Below are 20681 nucleotides of genomic sequence, written 5' to 3'. Positions count from 1 at the left end.
ACTCATGTTACCCAGGCTGGAGTGCAATGGCGTGATCTCGGCTCACCGCAACCTCCGCCTCCTGGGTTCAGGCAATTCTCCTGCCTCAGCCTCCTGAGTAGCTGGGATTACAGGCACGCGCCACCATGCCCAGCTAATTTTTTGTATTTTTTTTTTAGTAGAGACGGGGTTTCACCATGTTGACCAGGATGGTCTCGATCTCCTGACCTCATGATCCACCCGCCTCGGCCTCCCAAAGTGCTGGGATTACAGGCTTGAGCCACCGCGCCCGGCCGATTGTTTCTTTTGCTTTGTAGAAATTTTTTAGTTTGATGGAGTTCCATTTTTCTATTTTTTTTTTTTTTTGCTTTTGCTCCCTGTGATTTTGGTTTCATATCCAATATACTGCCAATTTCAATGTCATGACTCTTTTTGCTTATGTTTTTTTCCAGGAGTTTTACAGTTTTAGGCCTTTGTTTTGGTCTTTAAAACATTTTGAGTTAATTTCTGTATATGATGTTAGGTAAGGATTCAGCTTGATTCTTTTGCCTGTGGATACCCAGTATTTCTAGCATCATTTGTTAAAGAGATTGTTCTTTCCCCATTGTGTGGTCTTGGCAACTTTTGGAGATTATTTGACCATATGTGTGAGAGTTTATTACTGGACTCTATCCTCTTACATTGGTCTCTATGTCTGTCTTTATGTCAGCACTGCACTGTTTCAATTACTGTAGCTTTGGAACATATTTTGAAATCAGGAAGTGTGAGGCAACCAAATTTGTTCTTTTTCAAGGTTATTTTGGTTAGTAGGGATTTCATAATATTCCATATGAATTTTAGAATTTTTTTCTTTCTGCAAAAAATAATATTGGGATTATGGTAGGGATCACACTGAATTATTAGATTGCATTTCAACTATATTAACCCTATCAGTCCATAAGCATGAGATGTATTTCCATAGATCTGTGTCTTCTTTGGTTTCCTTTATCAATGTTTTATAGTTTTTATAGCACAAGTGCTTTGCCTTCTTGGTTAAGATTATTTCTAAGTATTTTATAATTTTTGATGCTACTTTATTTATTTATTTTGCTTTTTTTTTTCATGAAATTTCACTCTGTCACCCAGGCTGGAGTGCAGTGGCATGATCTCGGCTCACTGAAACTTCTGCCTCCCAAATTAAAATGATTCTCCCACCTCAGCCTCCCCAGTAGCTGGGATTAGAGGCATATGCCGCAATGCCCAGCTAATTTTTTGTATTTTTAGTAGAGATGAGGTTTTACCATGTTAGCCAGGCTGGTCTCAAACTCCTGACCTCAAGTGATCTGACCACCTCAGCCTCCCAAAGTTCTGGGATTACAGGCATGAGCCACCACATCTGGCCTTGATGCTACTTTTTAGTTTTTTTTTTAGCATTTAGAAATGATAATAATTTTCTCTACAGTGATTTTGCATTCTGAAACCACTGAATTTGCTTGTGAGATCTAACAGATTTTTTGTTTAATATTTAGGGTTTTTTATATGTAAGATTATGTCATCTGTGAACAGAGACAATTTTACTTCTTACTTTCTGATTTGGATTATTTTTATCTCTTTTTCTTGCCAAGTTGCTCTGGATAGACATTCTAGTACTATGTTGAAAAGAAGTGATGAGAATAGGCATTCTTGCCTTGTTCTGATTTTAGAGAAAAGTTTTTAATTTCTCAAAATTTAGTATGACCCAGGGATGCAAGGATGGTTTAACATCTGCAAGTCAATAAATGTGATACACCATATAAACAGAATTAAAAACAAAATCACATAATTATCTTGATAGACACAGAAAAAGCATTTGACAAAACTCAGCATCCCATTATTATTAAAACCCTCGTTAAAATCTCATCTATATCAAACCCACAGCCAACATTATACCCAACAGGGAAAAGTTAAAAGCATTCCCCCTGTGAACTGGAACAAGACAAGGATGCCCACTCTCACCACTTTTATTCAACATAGTACTGGAAGTCCTAGCCAGAGCAATCAGACGAGAGAGAAAAACAAAGGGCATCCAAATTGGTGATGAGGAAGTCAAACTGTCACTGCTAGCTGATGATGTGATTATATACCTAGAAAACCTTAAATACTCATCCAAAAAGTCCCTAGAACTGATAAATAAATTCAGCAAAATTTCAGGATACAAAATTACTGTACTCAAATCAGTAGCTTTGCTATACACTAACAGTGACCATACTGAGAATCAAATCAAGAACTCAACCCCTTTTACAATAGCTGCAAAAACAAAAATACTTGGGAATATACTCAACCGAAGAGGTGAAAGACCTCTCTAAGGAAAACTGCAAAACACTGCTGAAAGAAATAACAGATGACACAAGCAAATGGAAACACAACCTATGCTCATCAGTGGTTAGAATCAATTTTGTTAAAATGACCGTATTTCCAAAAGCGATCTACAAATTCAATGTAATTTCCATAAAAATACCACCATCATTCTTCACAGAACTAGAAAAAACAAATCCTAAAATTCATATGGAACCAAAAAGGAGCCTACATAGCCAAAGCAAGACTAAGCAAAAAGGACAGACCTGGAGGCATTACATTACCTGATTCCAACTATGCTATAAGGCCATAGTCACCAAAACAACATGGTATTGGTATGAAAATATACACATAGACCAATGAAATAGAATAGGAGACCCAGAAATAAAGCCAAATACTTACAGTCAACTGATCTTCAACAAAGCAAACAAAAACACAAAGTGGGAAAAGGACATCCTATTCAACAAATGGTGGTGGGATAATTGGCAAGCCACATGTAGAAGAATGAAACTAGACCCTCATTTCTTACCTTATAAAGAATCAACTCAAAATGGATCAAGGACTTAAATCTAAGACCTAAAACCATAAAAATTCTGGAAGATAACATTGGAAAAACCCTTCTAGACATTGGCTTAGGCTAAGACTTCATGACCAAGAACCCAAAAGCAAATGCAACCCAAACAAAGGTAAACAGCTGGGACTTAGACTAAAAACTTTTGTACAGAAAAAGAAATAATCAGCAGAGAAAGAACACAGCCGACAGAGTAGGAGAAAATCTTTGCAATCTATATATCTGACAAAGGACTAATATCCAGAATCTACAAAGAACTGAAACAAATCAGCAAGAAAAAAACCAAACAGTCCCATCCAAAAAATGCGCTAAGGACATGAATAGACAATTCTCAGAAGAAGATATACAAATGACCAACAAACTTATGAAAAAATGCTCAACATCACTAATGATGAGGGAAATGCAAATCAAAACCACAATGTAATAACACCTTATTCCCCAAAGAATAGCCATAATCAAAACATCAAAATATAATAGATGTTGGTGTGGATGTGGTGAAAAGGGAACACTTTTACACTGTTGGTGGGAATGTAAACTAGTACAGCCACTATGGAAAACAGTATGGAGATTCCTTAAAGAAGTAAAAATAGTTTAGTTTGTTCCAGCAACCCCACTACTGGGTGTCTACTCAGGGGAAAAAAAGTCGTTATATGAAAAAGATACTTGCACATGCATGTTTACATCAGCAAAATTTACAATTGAAAAAATATGGAACCAGCCTAAATGCCTATCAATGAGTGGATAAAGAAAATTACGTGTGTGTGTGTGTATATATATATATATATATATACACATATATGTATATATAAAATTTTATGGCTGAGTAGTAGTATGTTCTATGCTTTATATATATATAAAATATTTTCTTTAAATATAATATATATAATTTATATCTATATATAGATATCTAATATCTATATTTAGATAAAGAAAATGTTATATATATGTATATATATATATATATATATTTGTATATATATATATATAGCACAGAACTTAATACTACTCGGCCATAAAAAAATGAAATAATGGCATCTGCAGCAACTTGGATGGAATTAGAGACCATTATTCTAAGCAAAGTAACTCAGGAATGGAAAACCAAACACCGTATATTCTCACTCATAAGTGGGAGCTAAGCTATGTGGATGCAAAGGCATAAGAATACTATGATGGACTTTGGAAAGTCAGGGGAAAGTGTGGGAGGTGGGTGAGGGATAAAAGACTACATATTGGGTACAGTGTACACTGCTTGGGTGATGAATGCACCAGAATCTCAGAAATCACCACTAAATAATTTATTTATGTAACCAAACACCATTTGTTCCCCCAAAGCCTATTGAAATTTTAAAAAATTGAGTGTGATGTTAGTGGTGGGCTTTATATATATGACTTTTATCATGTTGAGATACTTTCCTTCTGTTCCTTGTTTGCTGAGTGTTTTTATTAGTAAAAGATGTTGGATTTTATCAAATGGTTTTTATGCATCAACTAAGATAATCATGAGGTTTTTGTTCTTAATATTCTTAATGTGGCTTATTCAATTGCTTTTCATATGCTGAATAATTTTTACATTCCAGAAATAAATCCCAGTTGGTCATTGTGTTTAATGCTTTCAGTATTGGAGTGGTTTGTAGTATTCTGCTGAGGATTTTTATATCGATATTCATCAGGCATATTAGTCTGTTGTTTTCTCATAGTATCTTTTTCTAGTTTTGATACCAGGAAAATGCTGGCCTCATCAAATGAGTTCAGAAATGTTTCCTACTCTTCAATTTTTTGATATTGTTTCAGGAGGATTAGTGTTAATTCTTTTTTTTTTTTTTTTTTTTTTGAGACGGAGTTTCACTCATGTTACCCAGGCTGGAGTGCAATGGCACGATCTCGGCTCACCGCAACCTCCGCCTCCCAGGTTCAGGCAATTCTCCTGCCTCAGCCTCCTGAGTAGCTGGGATTACAGGCACGCACCACCATGCCCAGCTAATGTTTTGTATTTTTAGTAAAGACAGGGTCTTTACTAAAGACCTGGTCTCGATCTCTTGACCTCGTGATCCACCCGCCTCGGCCTCCCAAAGTGCTGGGATTACAAGTGTTAATTCTTTAAATGTGTGGTAGAATGCACCAGTGAAGCCTTTTGATTTTGGGCTTTTCTTGTTTGGAGGTTTTGACTATGGATTAATTTTTCTACTAGTTATTGATCTATTCAGGTTTTTATTTCTTTATCATTCAGTCTTGGCAGGTGGTATGTTTCTAGCATTTTATCAATTTCTTCTGTCATCTAACTTATTGGCATATAATTGTTCACAGTAGTCTCTTATAATCCCTTTTATTTCTAGAGGTATTTTGTAATATGTTATGTTTCACTCTAATTTTGTCATTTGAGTCTTCTTTCATTTTTCTTACTTAGTATAGATAAGCATTTGTCAATGTCTCTCACTTGTAGCTGAGCTCCCACTAATTATTCCGCCCTTCACTTCAGTAATGTTTGCCTTATATGTTTAGGTGCTCTGATATTGGGTGCATATATATTTATAATTGCCATGTTTTCCTTCTTTCTCCCTTGGGGCAGCTTTTGAATTAAATTTTATCTGTTCGATATAAATATGGTGACCTGTGCTCTTTCTTTGTTAACATTTGCATGGAACAATATCTTTTCCCATCTTTTCACTTTCATCCTGTGGGTGCTTTTGAGCTAACCTAAGTCTTTTGTATATAGCATATAGTTGGATCTTGTTTTTTGTTAATAATTGCACCAACCTAGGTCTTGGGAAGTTTAACCCATTTGCATTTAAAGCAGTCTTTACAGAGAAGGACTTAATATTGCCGTTTTGCTCAGTATTTCTGTATATCTTGTGTATTTTGTCCTTTTGTTCCTCTTTTGCTGCTATCTCTTGTGTTTCATTGATTTCCTAGAGTAGTAGGTTTTGATTCCTTTCTCACTTCCTTTTGTGTATCTCCTATAAGTATTTCGTTGTTGTTATTCTTATGGGGATTACATAAAACATACTAAAGTTATTAAAATTATATCCATTTTAAGATGATAACTTCAATTGTATAAAAAATCCCTCTATCCTTCAGATATCCCCCACCCCCTCCATTTACGTTATTGGTGTCACAAATTACTTATTTTTACATCATGCCTCCATTAAAATAGATTTTATAGCTATTTTAATACATTTTAAAAGAAATATATTAGAAGAATGTTAGAAAGAATCAGTAAACTTGAGGGCAAGTCAATTGAATTCTGTTCCAGAATTAAAGGTGATTCATGCACTAACATTACAATGTTACAGAAGTTTGTATTTATGTATATATTTACTTTTACCAGAAAGCTTGCATATGTTTTCATGACTATCTATCAGTCTTTAACTTCAACTTAAAGGATTCCCTTTAGCATTCGTTTTAGGGTAGATCTAGTAGCAATTAATTCTCTCAACTTTTGTTCATCTGGGAAATTCTTAACTTTTTTTTTTTTTTTGAAGCAGAGTCTTCCTCTTTCTTTCAGGCTGGGGTGCAGTGGTGTCATCTTGGCTCACTGCAACCGCTGCCTCCCAGGCTCAAGAGATTCTTGTGCTTCAGTCTCCCGAGTAGCTGAGATTACAGGCACGTGCCACCACACCTATTGATCAGTTTTGTCTAGAACTCCGGCCTCAAGTAATTCACCTATCTCAGCCTCTCAGAGTGCTGGGATTACAGATGTGAGCCCCCACTCCCAGCCTCTTCTTTAGTTTTTATTGATAGTTTTCCCAGATACAATTTTTTTAGTTGGCTGGTTTTTTTTCTTCAGTATTTTGATATATCATTACAGTCCCTTCTGTCCTGCAAGGTTTCATTGAGAAACCTGCTGATAGTTATGGGAGCTTGCTTGTACACAATGAGCACTTTTCTCTTGCTGCTTTTAACATTATTTCTCTGTGACTTTTGACAGTTTGATTAAATGCATCTTAGTATGAGTCTCTTTGGATTTGTTCTAGTTGCACTTGAGCTTCTTGAATTTTGTATGCCCATTTCTCTCACAAAATTTGGGAAGTTTTTAGCTATGATTTCTTGAAATAGGTTTTCTTTTCCCCCCCTTTTAAAAAAATTATCCTCCTATGACTCCCACAATGCATGTATTGGTCAACTTCATGGTTTCCACAAATCTTAGGCTCTCTCTACTTTTCTTCATTCCTTTCTCTTTTTGCTCCTGTGACTTGATAATTTCAAATGACTTGTCCTCAAGTTCACTGATTGTTTCTTCACTTGATCAAGTTTTCTGTTAAACCTCTCTGGTGAATTTTTAAATTCATTTATTGGATTCTTCAGTTCCAGTATATTTTTGAAAAAAATCAATAGTTCCTGTTTGTTGATATTCTCATTTTGTTTGTGCATCATTTTCCAGGTTTTGTTTAGTACTCCATTTGTGTAGTCTTTTAACTCACTGAGATTTTTAAGATAGTAACTTTGAAGTCTTTGTTAGCTTATTTATAAATCTTTTTTCTTTAGGTCCAGTGCCTGGAGATCTACTTTGTTCTTTAGCCTTGTTTTTCTGTTTCATTGTATGTCTTGAGATCTTCTGTTTACATTTAGACATTAAAAAAACACCTATTCTAGTGTTTATTGTCTGGCTTTGTACAGACCTTCACCAATCAGCCTGAGAATAGATTCTAGGAGTCTCTCAAATTTTTTCTGGTGCTGCATCTTCTCTGGACCTGTGTGTGTACTTTTCCAGCTAAAGTAATTTACACAGGTTTTATTTGTAGAAGCTTGCATTCTCTTGCTTTACCTGGTGTGTATATGCAGTTCCAGTCTATCTGGAGCAGTAGTAAGCTGCCATGCTTGTTTTTGTTCTCAGCAGCTACCAAATATCCCCAATATGTTGTGTTTCCCATTAGCGGTCTGAGTTAGGTGTGACAGAAATCAGTTCCTAAGGCAGACCCCTGGAAAGTCAGAAAGTTGATGCCTGTTTCACTCTTCTCTTTCCCTTCCAAAAAAGATGCTTGGAGATGAAAGTTTTTTCTCTATTGCTTTGCGCAGTGCCTCGTATGAGGAGGGCCTATGGCAAGTAAATGCAGCAGACTTTCTTAACTGCTTCAGTGTGTTTTCTTGGCTTTGGTCTTACCAGTGGTGCTGCAACCTTTTAACTATTTTATTTCTTCTTTTTGTTTATTGTACTTTAGGTTCTGGGGTAAATGTTCAGGTCATGCAGGATTGTTGCATAGGTACATACATGGCAATGTGATTTACTGCCTCCATCCCCCCGTCACCTATATCTGGCATTTCTCCCTGTGTTATCCATCCCCAACCTTCCCAACCCCTGCTGTCCCTTCCCTAGCCCCCTCTACAGACCCCAGTGTGTGATACTCCCATCCCTGTGTCCATGTGTTCTCATTGTTCAACACCTGCCTATAAGAGAGTACATGCAGTGTTTGATTTTCTGTTCTTGTGTCAGTTTGCTGAGAATGATGGTTTCCAGGCTCATCCATGTCCCTACAAAAGACACAAACTCATTGTTTTTTTATGGCTGTGTAGTATTCCATGGTGTATATGTGCCACACTTTCCTTGTCCAGTCTATCATCGATGTGCATTTGGGTTGGTTCCAGGTCTTTGCTATTGTAAACAGTGCCACCATGAACATACATGTTCATGTGTCTTTAAAGAACGATTTACAATCCTTTGGATTATAAATCCCAGTAAAGGGATTGCTGGATCAAATGGAATTTCTATTTCTAGGTCCTTGAGGAATCGCCACACTGTCTTCCACAATGGCTGAACTAATTTACACTCTCACCAACAGTGTAAAAGTGTTCTTATTTCTCCACAACCTCTCCAGCATCTGTTGTCTCCAGATTTTTTAATGATCGCCATTCTAACTGGCATGAGATGGTATCTCAGTGTTGTTTTGATTTGCATTTCTCTAATGACCAGTGATGATGAGCATTTTTTCATGTGTTTGTTGGCCTCATAAATGTCTTCTTTTGAAAAGTGTCTGTTCATGTCCTTTGCCCACTTTTGAATGGGTTTGTTTGTTTTTTTCTTGCAAATGTGTTTTAGTTCTTTGTAGATTCTGGATATTAGCCCTTTGTCAGATGGATAGATTGCAAAAATTTTTTCTCATTCTGTTGGTTGCTGATTCACTCTAATGATTGTTTCTTTTGCTGAACAGAAGCTCTGGAGTTTATTGAGATCCCATTTGTCTATTTTGGCTTTTGTTGCCAATGCTTTTGGTATTTTAGTCATGAAGTCCTTGCCTATGCCTATGTCCTGAATGGTTTTGCTTAGGTTTTCTTCTAGGGTTTTTATGGTGCTAGGTTTACATTTAAGTCTTTAACCTACCTGGATTTAATTTTAGTGTAAGGTGTCAGGAAGGGTTCCAGTTTCTGTTTTCTGCACATGGCTAGCCAGTTTTCCCAACACCATTTATTAAGCAGGGAATCCTTTCCCCATTGCTTGTTTTTGTCAGGTTTGTCAAAGATCAGATGATTGTAGATGTGTGGTGTTGCCTCCAAGGCCTCTGTTCTGTTCCATTACTCTGCATATCTGTTTTGGTACCAATACCATGCTGTTTTGATTACTGTAGCCTTATAGTATAGTTTGAAGTCAGGTAGCATGATGCCTCCAGCTTTGTTCTTTTTGCTTAGGATCGTCTTGGCTATGCAGGCTCCCTTTTGGTTCCATATTAAGTTTAAGGTGATTTTTTTCCAGTTCTGTAAAGAGGGTCATTGGTAGCTTGATAGGGATAGCATTGAGTCTATAAATTACTTTGGGCAGTATGGCCATTTTCACGATATTGATTCTTCCTAACCATGAGCATGGAATGTTTTTCCATCTATTTGTGTCCTCTCTTATTTCCTTGAGCAGTGGTATGTAGTTCTCCTTGAAGAGGTCCTTTACATTCTTTGTTCGTTGTATTCCTAGGTGTTTTATTCTCTTTGTAGCAATTGAGAATGGGAGTTTGCTCTCGATTTGGCTCTCTGTTAGTCTGTTACTGGTGTATTGAAATGCTTGTGATTTCTGCACATTGATTTTGCATCCTGAGACTTTGCTGAAGTTGCTTATCAGTTTCAGGAGATTTTGGGCTGAGATGATGGTGTCTACTAAGTATACAGTCATGTCATCTACAAATGGAGACAGTTTGACTTTCTCCTTTCCTTATTGAATACGCTTTATTTCTTTGCCTTGCCTGATTGCTCTGGTTAGAACTTCCAATACTATATTGAATAGGGGTGGTGAGAGAGGGCATCCTTGTCTGTGCCAGATTTCAAAGGGAATGCTTTCAGATTTTGCCCATTCAGTATGATATTGGCTGTGGGTTTGTTATGAATAGCTTTTATTATTTTGAGATACATTCTATTGATACCTAGTTTATTGAGAGCTTTTAGCATAAAGGGCTGTTGACTTGTGTTGAAGGCTTTCATCTATTGAGATAATCATGTGGTTTTTGTCTTTGGTTCTGTTTATGTGGTGGATTATGTTTATAGACTTGTGTATGTTGAACTAGCCTTGCATCCCTGGGTTGAAGCCTACTTGATCGTAATGGATAAGCTTTTTGATGTGCTGTTGCAATCAGTTTGACAGCATTTCATTGAAGATTTTTGCATCTATGTTCATCATGGATATTGGCCTGAAGTTTTCTTTTCTTATTGAGTGTCTGCCAGGTTTTGGTATCAGAATGATGTTGGTTTCGTAAAATGATTTTGGAAGGATTCCCTCTTTTTGTATTGTTTGGAATAGTTTCAGAAGGAATGGTAGCAGCTCCTCTTTGTACATCTGGTAGAATTCGGCTGGGAACCCATCTGGACCTGAACTTTTTTTGATTGGTAGGCTATAAATTGCTGCCTCAACTTTAGCCCTTGCTATTGGTCTATTCAGTGTTTCAAGCAAGTGTCCAGGAATTTATCCATTTCTTCCAGGTTTACTGGTTTATGTCCATAGAGTTGTTTGTAGTAATCTCTGATGGTAGTTTGTATTTCTGTGGAATCAGTGGTGATAACTCCTTTATCATTTTTTATTGTATCTATTTGATTCTTCTGTTGTTTTTATTAGTCTGGCTAGTGGTCTGTCTATTTTGTTGATCTTTTCAAAAAACCAGCTCCTGGATTTGTTGATTTTTTGAAGGGTTTTCTTTGTCTCTGTCTCCTTCAGTTCTGTTCTGATCTTAGTTATTATTTGTCTTTTGCTTGCCTTTGAGTTTTTTTGATCTTGCTCCTCTAGCTCTTTCAATTTTGATGATAGGGTGTTGATTTTAGATCTTTCTTCACTTCTCCTGTGGGCATTTATTGCTATAAATTTTCCTCTAGACACTGCTTTAAATGTGTGCCAGATATTCTGGTACATTTTGTCTTCATTCTTGTTGGTTTCAAATAACATCTTTATTTCTGCCTTCATTTTATGGTTTATCCAGTAGACATTCAGGAGCCAGTAGTTCAACTCCCATGAAGTTGTGCAGTTCTGAGTTAGTTTCTTACTCCTGAGTTGATTGCACTGTGGTCTGAGAGACTATTTGTTATGATTTCCATTCTTTTGCATTTGCTGAGGAGTGATTTACTTCCAATTATGTTGTCAGTTTTAAATTAGGTGTCATGTGGTGCTGAGAAGAATGTATATTCTGTGGATTTGGGGTGGAGAGTTCTGTAGATGTCTGTTAGGTCTGCTTGGTCCAGATCTGAGTCCAAGTCCTGGATATCCTTGTTAGTTTTCTGTCTTGTTGACCTGTCTAATATGGACTGTGGAGTGTTAAAGTCTCCCATTATCATTGTGTGGGAGTCTAATTCTCTTTGTAGGTCATTAAGAACTTGCTTTAAGTATCTGGATGCTCCTGTATTGGGTGTGTATGTATTTAGGATAGTTAGCTCTTCTTGTTGCGTTGATCCTTTTACCATTATGTAATGCCCTTCTTTGTCTCTTTTGATCTTTGTTGGTTTAATGTCTCTTTTATCAGAGACTAGGATTGCAACTCCTGCTTTTTTTTTGCTCTCCATTTGCTTGGTAAATCTCCCTCCATCCTTTTATTTTGAGCCTCTGTGTGTCTTTGCATGTGAGTTGGGTTTCCTGAATACAGCACACTGATGGGTCTTGACTTTTTATCCAATTTGCCAGTCTGTGTCTTTTGATTGGGGCATTTATCCCATTTACATTTAAGGTTAATATTGTTATGTGTGAATTTGATCCTACCATTTTGATGCTAGCTGGTTGTTTTGTCCATTAGTTGATGCAGTTTCTTCATTATGTCGATGGTCTTTACTATTTGGTGTGCTTTTGCAGTGGCTGGTACTACCTGTTCCTTTCCATGTTTAGTGCTTCTTTCAGGAGCTCTTGTAAGACAGGCCTGGTGGTGACAAAATCTCTCAGCAATTGCTTGTTCATAAAGGATTTTATTTCTCTTTTGTTTATGAAGCTTAGTTTGGCTGGATATGAAATTCTAAGTTGAAAGTTCTTTTCTTTAAGGATGTTGAATATTGGCCCCCACTCTCTTCTGGCTTGTAGGGTTTCTGCCGAGAGATCTGCTGTGAGTCTGATGGGCTTCCCTTTGTGGGTAACCTGACCTTTCTCTCTGGATGCCCTTAGCACTTTTTCCTTCATTTCAACCCTGGTGAATCTGAAGATTATGTGTCTTTGGATTGTTCTTCTTGAGGAATATCTTTGTGGTGTTCTCTGTCTTTCCTGGACTTGAATATTGGCCTGCCTTGCTAGGTTGGGGAAGTTCTCCTGGATAATATCCTGAAGAGTGTTTTCCAGTTCAGATTCATTCTCTCTGTCACATTCAGGTACACCACAACTATCAAACGTAGATTAGGTCTTTTCACATAATCCCATATTTCTTGGAGGCTTTATTTCTTTTCACTCTTTTTTCTCTAATCTTGCCTTCTCATTTTATTTCATTGAGTTGATCTTCAGTCTCTGATATCCTTTCTTCTGCTTGGTCAATTTGGCTATTGAAACTTGTGTATGCTTTGCGAAGTTCTTGTGTTGTGTTTTGAGCTCCATTAAGTCATTTATATTCTTCTCTAAGCTGTTTATTCTCATTAGCATTTTGTCAAACTTTTTTTTCAAGGTTCTTAGTTTCTCTGCATTGGGTTAGAACATGCTCTTTTAGTTCAGAGAAATTTGTTATTACCCACCTTCTGAAGCCTATTTCTGTCAATTCATCAGGCTCATTCTCCATCCAGCCTTGTTCTGTTGCTGGTGATAAGTTGTGATCCCTTGGAGGAAGAGAGATGTTCTGGTTTTTGGTGTTTTCATCCGTTTTGCACTCGTTTCTTCCCATCTTAGTTGCTTTATCTACCTGTGGTCTTTGTAGTTGGCGACTTTTGGATGGGGTCTCTGAGTGGGTGTCCTTTTTGTTGATGTTGAAGCTATTTTGTTCTGTTTTTAAATTTTTCTTCTAATAGTCAGTTCTCTCTGCTGCAGGACTGCTGAAGGTCCACTCCAGACTCTGCTTGCCTGGGGAAAAGTCTCTTTGCTGAAGGGGCTGCAGAACAGTAAGGGTTGCTGCCAGTTTCTTCTTCTGTTATCTTTGTCCCAGAAGGGTTGCCACCAGATGTCAGCCAGTGCTCTCCTTTATGAGGTGTCTCTTTGGATATATGGGGGTCAGGGAGCTGCTTGAGGAGACAGTCTGTCCCTTATGGGACCTCAAGTGCTGTACTGGGAGCTCTGTTGTTCTGTTCAGAGCTGCTGGGAAGGTACGTTTAAGGGTGCTGCAGTGTGGCTCATACCCATCTCTTTGCCTAGGTGCTCTGTCCTCAGAAGGTGGGGCTTTATTTTTAAGTTCCTGAAGTGCTTCTGTCCTTTCTCAGAGAGGTTCTTCCCAGCAAGGAGGTAGTCTAGTCGCAGTCTGCCAGCAGAGGTGTTGCTGAGCTGCTGTAGGCTCTCCCCGACTGTTGTGTAAATTTCCTTGTGGTTTTGTTTACAGAGGTACAGTTAGAACTTCCTCAGTAATGGTGGTCCGCCTCAGTAATGGCAGACTGTTTTGGTAATGGCGGACTTCCTTGGTAATGATGGACTGCCTCAGTAATGGCAGACTGCCTTTGTGGTGGTGGACTGTCTCGGTAATGGCAGTCATCCTTCCCCCCACCAAGCTGGACCATTGCTGCACTTGCTGCAAAACTCTCAATCCAGAGCGTTTCAGATTTCTGGTCTTTGTGGTGGTGACACCTGCTGAGCCAGATCACCTGGCTCCCTGTTTCAGCCCCCTCCTTATCAGTTGAATGGGCAGCTCTGTCTCCCAGGCATTCCAGGTGCCCGTTGAAATGGCCACCCAGATTTGTGTGAGTTTTTGTGCGGAGACCACGGTGCTGGCTGAAACAGCTGTGCCGGAAACTTGTGGCACTTTTTAGCTGGGGAATCTCCCAGTCTGTGGGCAGTAAAAACTTGTTTGGAAATATGGTGATCACTCACACTCTGTGTTGTTCTTACTTGGAACTGCACTCCAGAGCTGTTCCTATTTGGCCATCTGCTTAACTATTTTCTGATGTTCACAAAGGTAGTTTGGTTCACATATTGTTAAGTCAGTGTCTTAATGGGGAAACTAGGGCATGGGGTTTCTATTCTGCCATCTTATTGACATCAGTGGAGCATGTACTTTTAAAAAATAATTTCAACTTTTATCTTAGATTTAGGAAGTACATGTCCATGTTTGTTATTTGAGTATATTGTGCAATGCTGAGGTTTGGGGTACAATTGATTCTGTCACCCAGGTACTTAGCATAGTACCCAATAGTTGGTTTTTCAACCATTGCCCCACTTCATTCCTCCTCCCTTCCTTCTCTACTAGTCCCTAGTATCTATTTTTGCTACATTTATATCCATAAGTACTCAATATTTATCTCCCACTTCTTATAAGTGAGAACATATGGTATTTGGTTTTCTGTTTCTGCGTTAATTCACTTAGGATAATGGCCTCCAGTTGAATCCATGTTGCTGCAAAGAACACAGTTTAAATCATTGTAATGACTATGGAGTATTCGATTTTGTATATATATTATGTTTTCTTTATCCAATTTGCCATTGATGAGCACCTAGGTTGATTCCATGTTTTTACTATTGCAAATGCTATTGCAGTGAACATATGAGCACATACTTTTTTTGGTCAAATTATTTATTTTCTGCTAAATATATACCCAGTAATGGGATTTCTGGGTTGAATAGCACTTCTGTTTTATGTTTTTTGAGAGATCTCCAAATTGCTTTCCATGGAGGCTGAACTAATTTACATTTCCACCAGCAGTGTATATAAGTGTTCTGTTTTCTCACTAGCCTCTCAAGCATCTGTTGTTTTTGACTTTAAAGGAATAGCCATTCTGACTGCTGTGAGATCATATCACAGTGCTTTTGTTTGCATTTCTCTGATGACTAGAGATGTGCATTTTTTCATGTGTTTGTTGCCTGCTTATATACCTTCTTTTGAGAAGTGTCTGCTTATATCTTTTGCCCATTTTTTTCATTTATTCATTTTTATTTATTTATTTTTTATTTTTTTTCCTTCTTTCTTTTTTTTATTTCTTTTTAATTGCATTTTAGGTTTTGGGGTACATGTGAAGAACATGCAAGATTGTTGCATAGGTACACACGTGGCAGTGTGATTTGCTGCCTTCCTCCCCTTCACCTATATCTGGTATTTCTCCCCATGCTATCTCTCCCCAACTCCCCACCCCTCACTGTCCCTCCCCTATTTTCCCCCCATAGAACCCAGTGTGTAGTGCTCCCCTCCCTGTGTCCATGTGTTCTCGTTGTTCAACACCCGCCTATGAGTGAGAACATGCGGTGTTTGATTTTCTGCTCTTCTGTCAGTTTGCTGAGAGTGATGGTTTCCAGGTTCATCCATGTCCCTAGAAAGGACACAAACTCATCGTTTTTGATGGCTGCATAATATTCCATGGTGTATATGTGCCACATTTTCCCTGTCCAGTCTTATCATTGATGATCTTTTGCCCATTTTTAAATGGGGTTGTTTCTTGTTTGTTCAGTTGTTTAAGCTCCTTATAGATTCTGGATATTAGACCTTTGTTGGATGTGTAGTTTGTGAATATTTTCTCCTATTCTGTAGGTGGTCTGTTTGCTCCATTGATAGTTTCTTTTGCTAAGATGCACTTTAGTTTAATTAGGTCCCACTTGAGAATTTTTGTTTTTGTTGCAATTGCTTTCAATGACTTAGTCTTAAATTATTTCCTAAGGCTGATATCCAGAATGGTGGTTCCTCGGGTTTCTTTCAGGATTCTTATATTTGAGGTCATATATTTAAACTTTTAATTCATTTTGGGTTAATTTTTGTCTATGGTGAAAACTAGGGATTCAGTTACATTCTTCTGCATGTGATTACCCAGCTATCCAGCTCCATTTATTGAATAGGGAGTCCTTCCTGTGTTGTTTGCTATTGTCAACTTTGTCAAAGATCAGATGGCTACAGGTGTTTGGCTTGATTTCTAGGATCTCAATTTTGTTCCATTGGTCTATGTGTCTATATTAGCACAACTACTCTAATATTTTGGTTACTACAGCCTTATAGTATAGTTTGAAGCTGGGTAATGTGATGTATTACCAAAATGTATTACCATATAACAAAATGGCTTTGTTCTTTTGAGCAGATACTTTTAAAAATAGAAACTAATAACAGAAAAACTTTCCAATGTAGTATGTAACATCTTTGGCTGAGAAGCACTTCTCCCCACCCTGGCATATTAGGTTTGTCAAAAAGTCTCAGGGAAATGCACAACAAATGCTTCTTAAGCCTTCAAGTTCACTTAAAATTAATTTTCATTGGCCTCAATAAAATTACCTATAGGAAAACAACCTGGACATATCTAAAGATATTTTAGAAGCCTAAGTGGAAAGACGGGAAGAATTATTTTTTATGAAATAAATAAATCGACTGTAGTTAAAACCTAGTAAGCTCTCTATTATGTTTAACTTTTTCAAATAATTTGCTACTTTCTAGGGAAGAAGTAGTCAGGGGAGTAGAGAAACAAATTTGTATTTTAAGAACCCAGGTGCAATTTCACTGAAAAACAATAGGAAATTAATATGGAACACATCTTAGTAGTCAACATGCTCCAGAAAAACTCTCTCTCTCTCTCTCTTTCTATATATATGTCTGTGTGTGTGTGTGTGTGTCTACACACACACACACACACACACACACACATCTATATGAATAAATTTATATGAAAAAAATTGGCTCACATGATTATGGAGTCTAAGAAGTCCCACAGTCTGCCATCGGGAAATAGGAGACCTTGAAAAGCCAGTGTTGTAGGTCCAGTTTGAGTTCAAAGGCCTGAGATTCAGGGGAACCGATGGTGTAAATTGGTTTACTGCCCTAGTCCAGGGCAGTAAAAGACCGATGTCTTGGGTCAAGCAGGCAGGCAGGAAGGAATAAAAAAGTGGATGAATTCCTCCTTCCTCTGCCTTTTGTTCTATTCAGGCCCTCAACAGATTGGTTGATGAATACCCACACTGGGGAGGACAATCTACTGCTGAGTTTACCAATTCAAATGCTAATCTCACCTGAAAACACCCTTACTCTCATCTGCTCACCCCTTGGTCAACCAGGTCACCCCTTGGTCAACCAGTCAGGTTGACACATAGAATTAATCATTACACCATCCGAACATATAAAATTGAAAAAAAAGATTGAAAACACAAAAAATAAATTTATGTAATTTTAAAGACAATTCTGTTTCTTGGTAAAGAAAAGAATGAAATTCTGAGATGGGAGCTCATGTATTAGGACTGTCTCTTCCCTGTAATGATGTTAGCATTTTAGGCCTGTACTCTTGGTCAGTAGGCCATCATGTGACTACTCCTTGCACCTTGTGTTTTCATCTAAAGAGTAGCTCTGAAGGCTATAAGGAATCTTTACTCTGTTCAATCTGGAAATACCAAAGTCTTTGACTCCTTTTTTTCCTTCATGCAGAATTTCATTGTCCAACAGCTGAATGAGTCACTTTCTTATTTTCTGGGGCTTTCAGACCCACGAGGTAATAATAATTGGCAATGGATTGATAAGACACCTTTTGAGAAAAATGTCAGGTGAGTGCACAACTGGAGCCTTGTTTACATAGAAAATCTGGGGAAGTTTTGTTAGGAGTGACTAATAATGTTAATACTGATAATTATGATGGTAACAGGATCTAACAATTAAGCATTACTAAGGATATGCATTATCTCACTTAAACTTCATGAAAACTTCTCTTTTTCTGAACTAGTTTTACAGATGAAAAACTAAATAACTTGCCCCAAATCAATAAACTATTAAGATGAAAAACTGGATTTCAACCTCATGTCTATCTGACTCCAGAGATGGTGCTCTAAACTATTACATTTTGCTGACTTTAAATACAAGTAGACACTTAAGCTGATCTCTAAATAATAAAATGTAAAATATCTCATCAGAACTATGTACAATTTTACATAATAATACTATTTACTTGTGGCTTTAACAAAGAGTTCAATTATACATTATCTTATTTGATTCTTCCAATATCTTGTGAATTACTTAGAGATCTTATTATAATTCCCATTTTTAAAGATGAGGAATCTAATATCTGGGGATATTGAATTACTTGCCCAAGATCAAAATGAGTGAGTTTCAAAACCAGGTCTTGTAATTCCAAAAGGATGTTCAATCTCCCAGTCTTTACCCAGAATGTATTCCTTGAAGGCAGGGTAACTTTTACATTCAGACTCAGGCATCCAAACATTCACTTAAGGCAGATCCATGAGAATAAAGACACTTAGGAAGGTGATTAGAATACACAGATGTAAGGAGATAGTCTCTTTATTACATGTCAGTAAGAAGGAAATTATTTAATAACCCCAGTCAGGATAAAGGGTCTGTAAAAAGGAAAAAGATTGCTGCAGAAAGACCTAAGAATAAACCATCTCATAAAATTTTTGCCAGGAGAATGTTAAAGAAGCAAGTTTAAAAGTATGTATCTATACTTGAAGATTTGAGGAGGGCAGTATGAAAAGAAGGAACAATCATTGGAATGTTCTCTCTTCCTAAATCCCACTCTGCTCACCCCAAACTTACATACTTTCTAATCATTCATCATGCATTCATTGAAGATGTGTATCTACCTTTTTGTTTTCCTTTAGATTTTGGCACGCAAATGAACCCAATCATTCTGAAGAGCAATGTGGTTCAATAGTCTTCTGGAAACCTAAAGGATGGGGATGGAATGATGTTCTCTGTGAAAGTAGAAGAAATTCGATATGTGAGATGAATAAGATTTATCTATGAGTGGAACTTCTTTCACTGACATTTTAAAAACTGAAATCTATCATGAAATGAAAATTTCTTCTTGTAATTTACACATAATCCTTATGTTATAGAGATTCATAGAAATGGAAAGATACCTGTCTCCCTGTGATCAATCTTCTTCTAGTTTCTCTTTTCCACTAATGGAAGAATGAGCTCTTCCTCTCTTTCTTCCATTCTTTCACTTGTTATTCATTTTGTTCTTTCTTCATACTTCATTACACAAACATTTATTGTTTCAGAGGCTGTACTATTTTGTTTGTTAGAAGATCTATAAGGCAGTATCTTTTGAAAATGTTGACCTTTCTTCCTCAAAATACCATAAAGAAATCTTTTTGGTTGAGAACTGCAATCATCTGAAAGGCTGACAAGAGTTGAAATATCTTTTTCTAGATGCCTCACTTGCATGGCTGGCAACTTGGTGTTGGCCATTGCTAGGAGGCCTCAGTACCTCACTCTCTGGAGGGCTAACTGAATCTCCTTACAATATAGTGGCCAGCTGCCGTTGGAACAAGTGATCCAAAAAAACAAGTGAAGGTAATGTCTTTAATGAATTAGACTCAGCAGTTATGGACCATAACTTCTGCTGTACCCCACTGGTCGCATGAAACAGATCTGATATAATAAAGAACGGGACTACCCAAAGGCATGAATACTAGAATGTGAGAATCACCGAGGGCCATCTTGTAGGCTGACTATCACAGCAAAATTTCTTTAAAAAGATACCAAAAAAAAAAGAGGGAGTAAAAATTAAATTAATTAAAAAATCTCCTACACTAAAATTATGGGCTTCATCAAAACATTATTAAGAAAATTAAAATAAAAATGTCTGGAGGAAGATATTTTAAACACTTATAACTGACACAATATTAATGCCAAACATATATAAACATCTATTACAAATCAGTTAGAAGAACACAAAACATGAGCAAAATATTTGAACAAACACTTTATAGATGGAGAAATATAGACAATAAACATGTTTTTATAGAGATGCTCAGCTTCATTCATAATGTAATAACTGCAAGTCAAGAGACAATAACACATCATTTTATGTCAATTTTAATGGTAAAATTAAAAAATATAATTCCAAAAGTTGGAGGAAATATAAATCGATAAGACTACTTATACATTACTGATTTGTGTTTAACTTTGTACAACTGCTTTGGAAAGTACATAAATATACATTTTCCTTACATAAATACCATCCAAAAAGATGCTGTATTGAGAGAGATTCAAGATCAATGACATATGGGTAGTGAAATGGAGAAGTGTTCTAAGAATCTAGGCTTTTTATTGGGCAGTAAAGTTAACATAAATATCCAACAACAAAAAATAAAATGAAACAAGAGTGGAAAGAGGATAGCATAGGATGAATCTAAAATTATGATCATGCCGGGCATGGTGGCTCATGCCTGTAATCCCAGCACTTTGGGAGGTTAAGTGGGGTGGATCACCTGAGGTCAGGAGTTTGAGACCAACCTGGCCAATATGGCAAACCCCCATCTCTACCAAAAATACAAAAAATAACCAGGCATGGTGCATGCACCTGTAATCCCAACTACTTGGGAAGCTGAGGCAGG

General features: G+C 37.1%; 1 protein-coding gene across 2 annotated transcripts in view; it reads left to right on the top strand.

Annotated features, from left to right (window-relative positions):
- CLEC6A (C-type lectin domain containing 6A) overlaps positions 1–20226 on the top strand; it is a 31117-nt gene extending 10891 nt beyond the window's left edge. For both annotated transcript variants that reach the window (XM_032270341.1, XM_032270343.1), the window contains exons 5-6: positions 17752–17867; positions 18936–20226. In XM_032270341.1, coding sequence (XP_032126232.1) covers positions 17752–17867; positions 18936–19080 — 261 coding nt within the window. In that variant the 3' untranslated portion in view covers positions 19081–20226. The remainder of the gene's footprint in view (positions 1–17751; positions 17868–18935) is intronic.
- The last annotated feature ends 455 nt before the right edge of the window (positions 20227–20681 follow it).

This window comes from Sapajus apella, unplaced genomic scaffold, assembly GCF_009761245.1.
Source record: "Sapajus apella isolate SASKATOON/1434 unplaced genomic scaffold, GSC_monkey_1.0 scaffold209, whole genome shotgun sequence".
Lineage (NCBI taxonomy): Eukaryota > Metazoa > Chordata > Mammalia > Primates > Cebidae > Sapajus > Sapajus apella.
The sequence above is the reverse complement of the archived record's forward strand: the minus strand, read 5'-3'. Positions and strand labels throughout refer to the sequence as shown.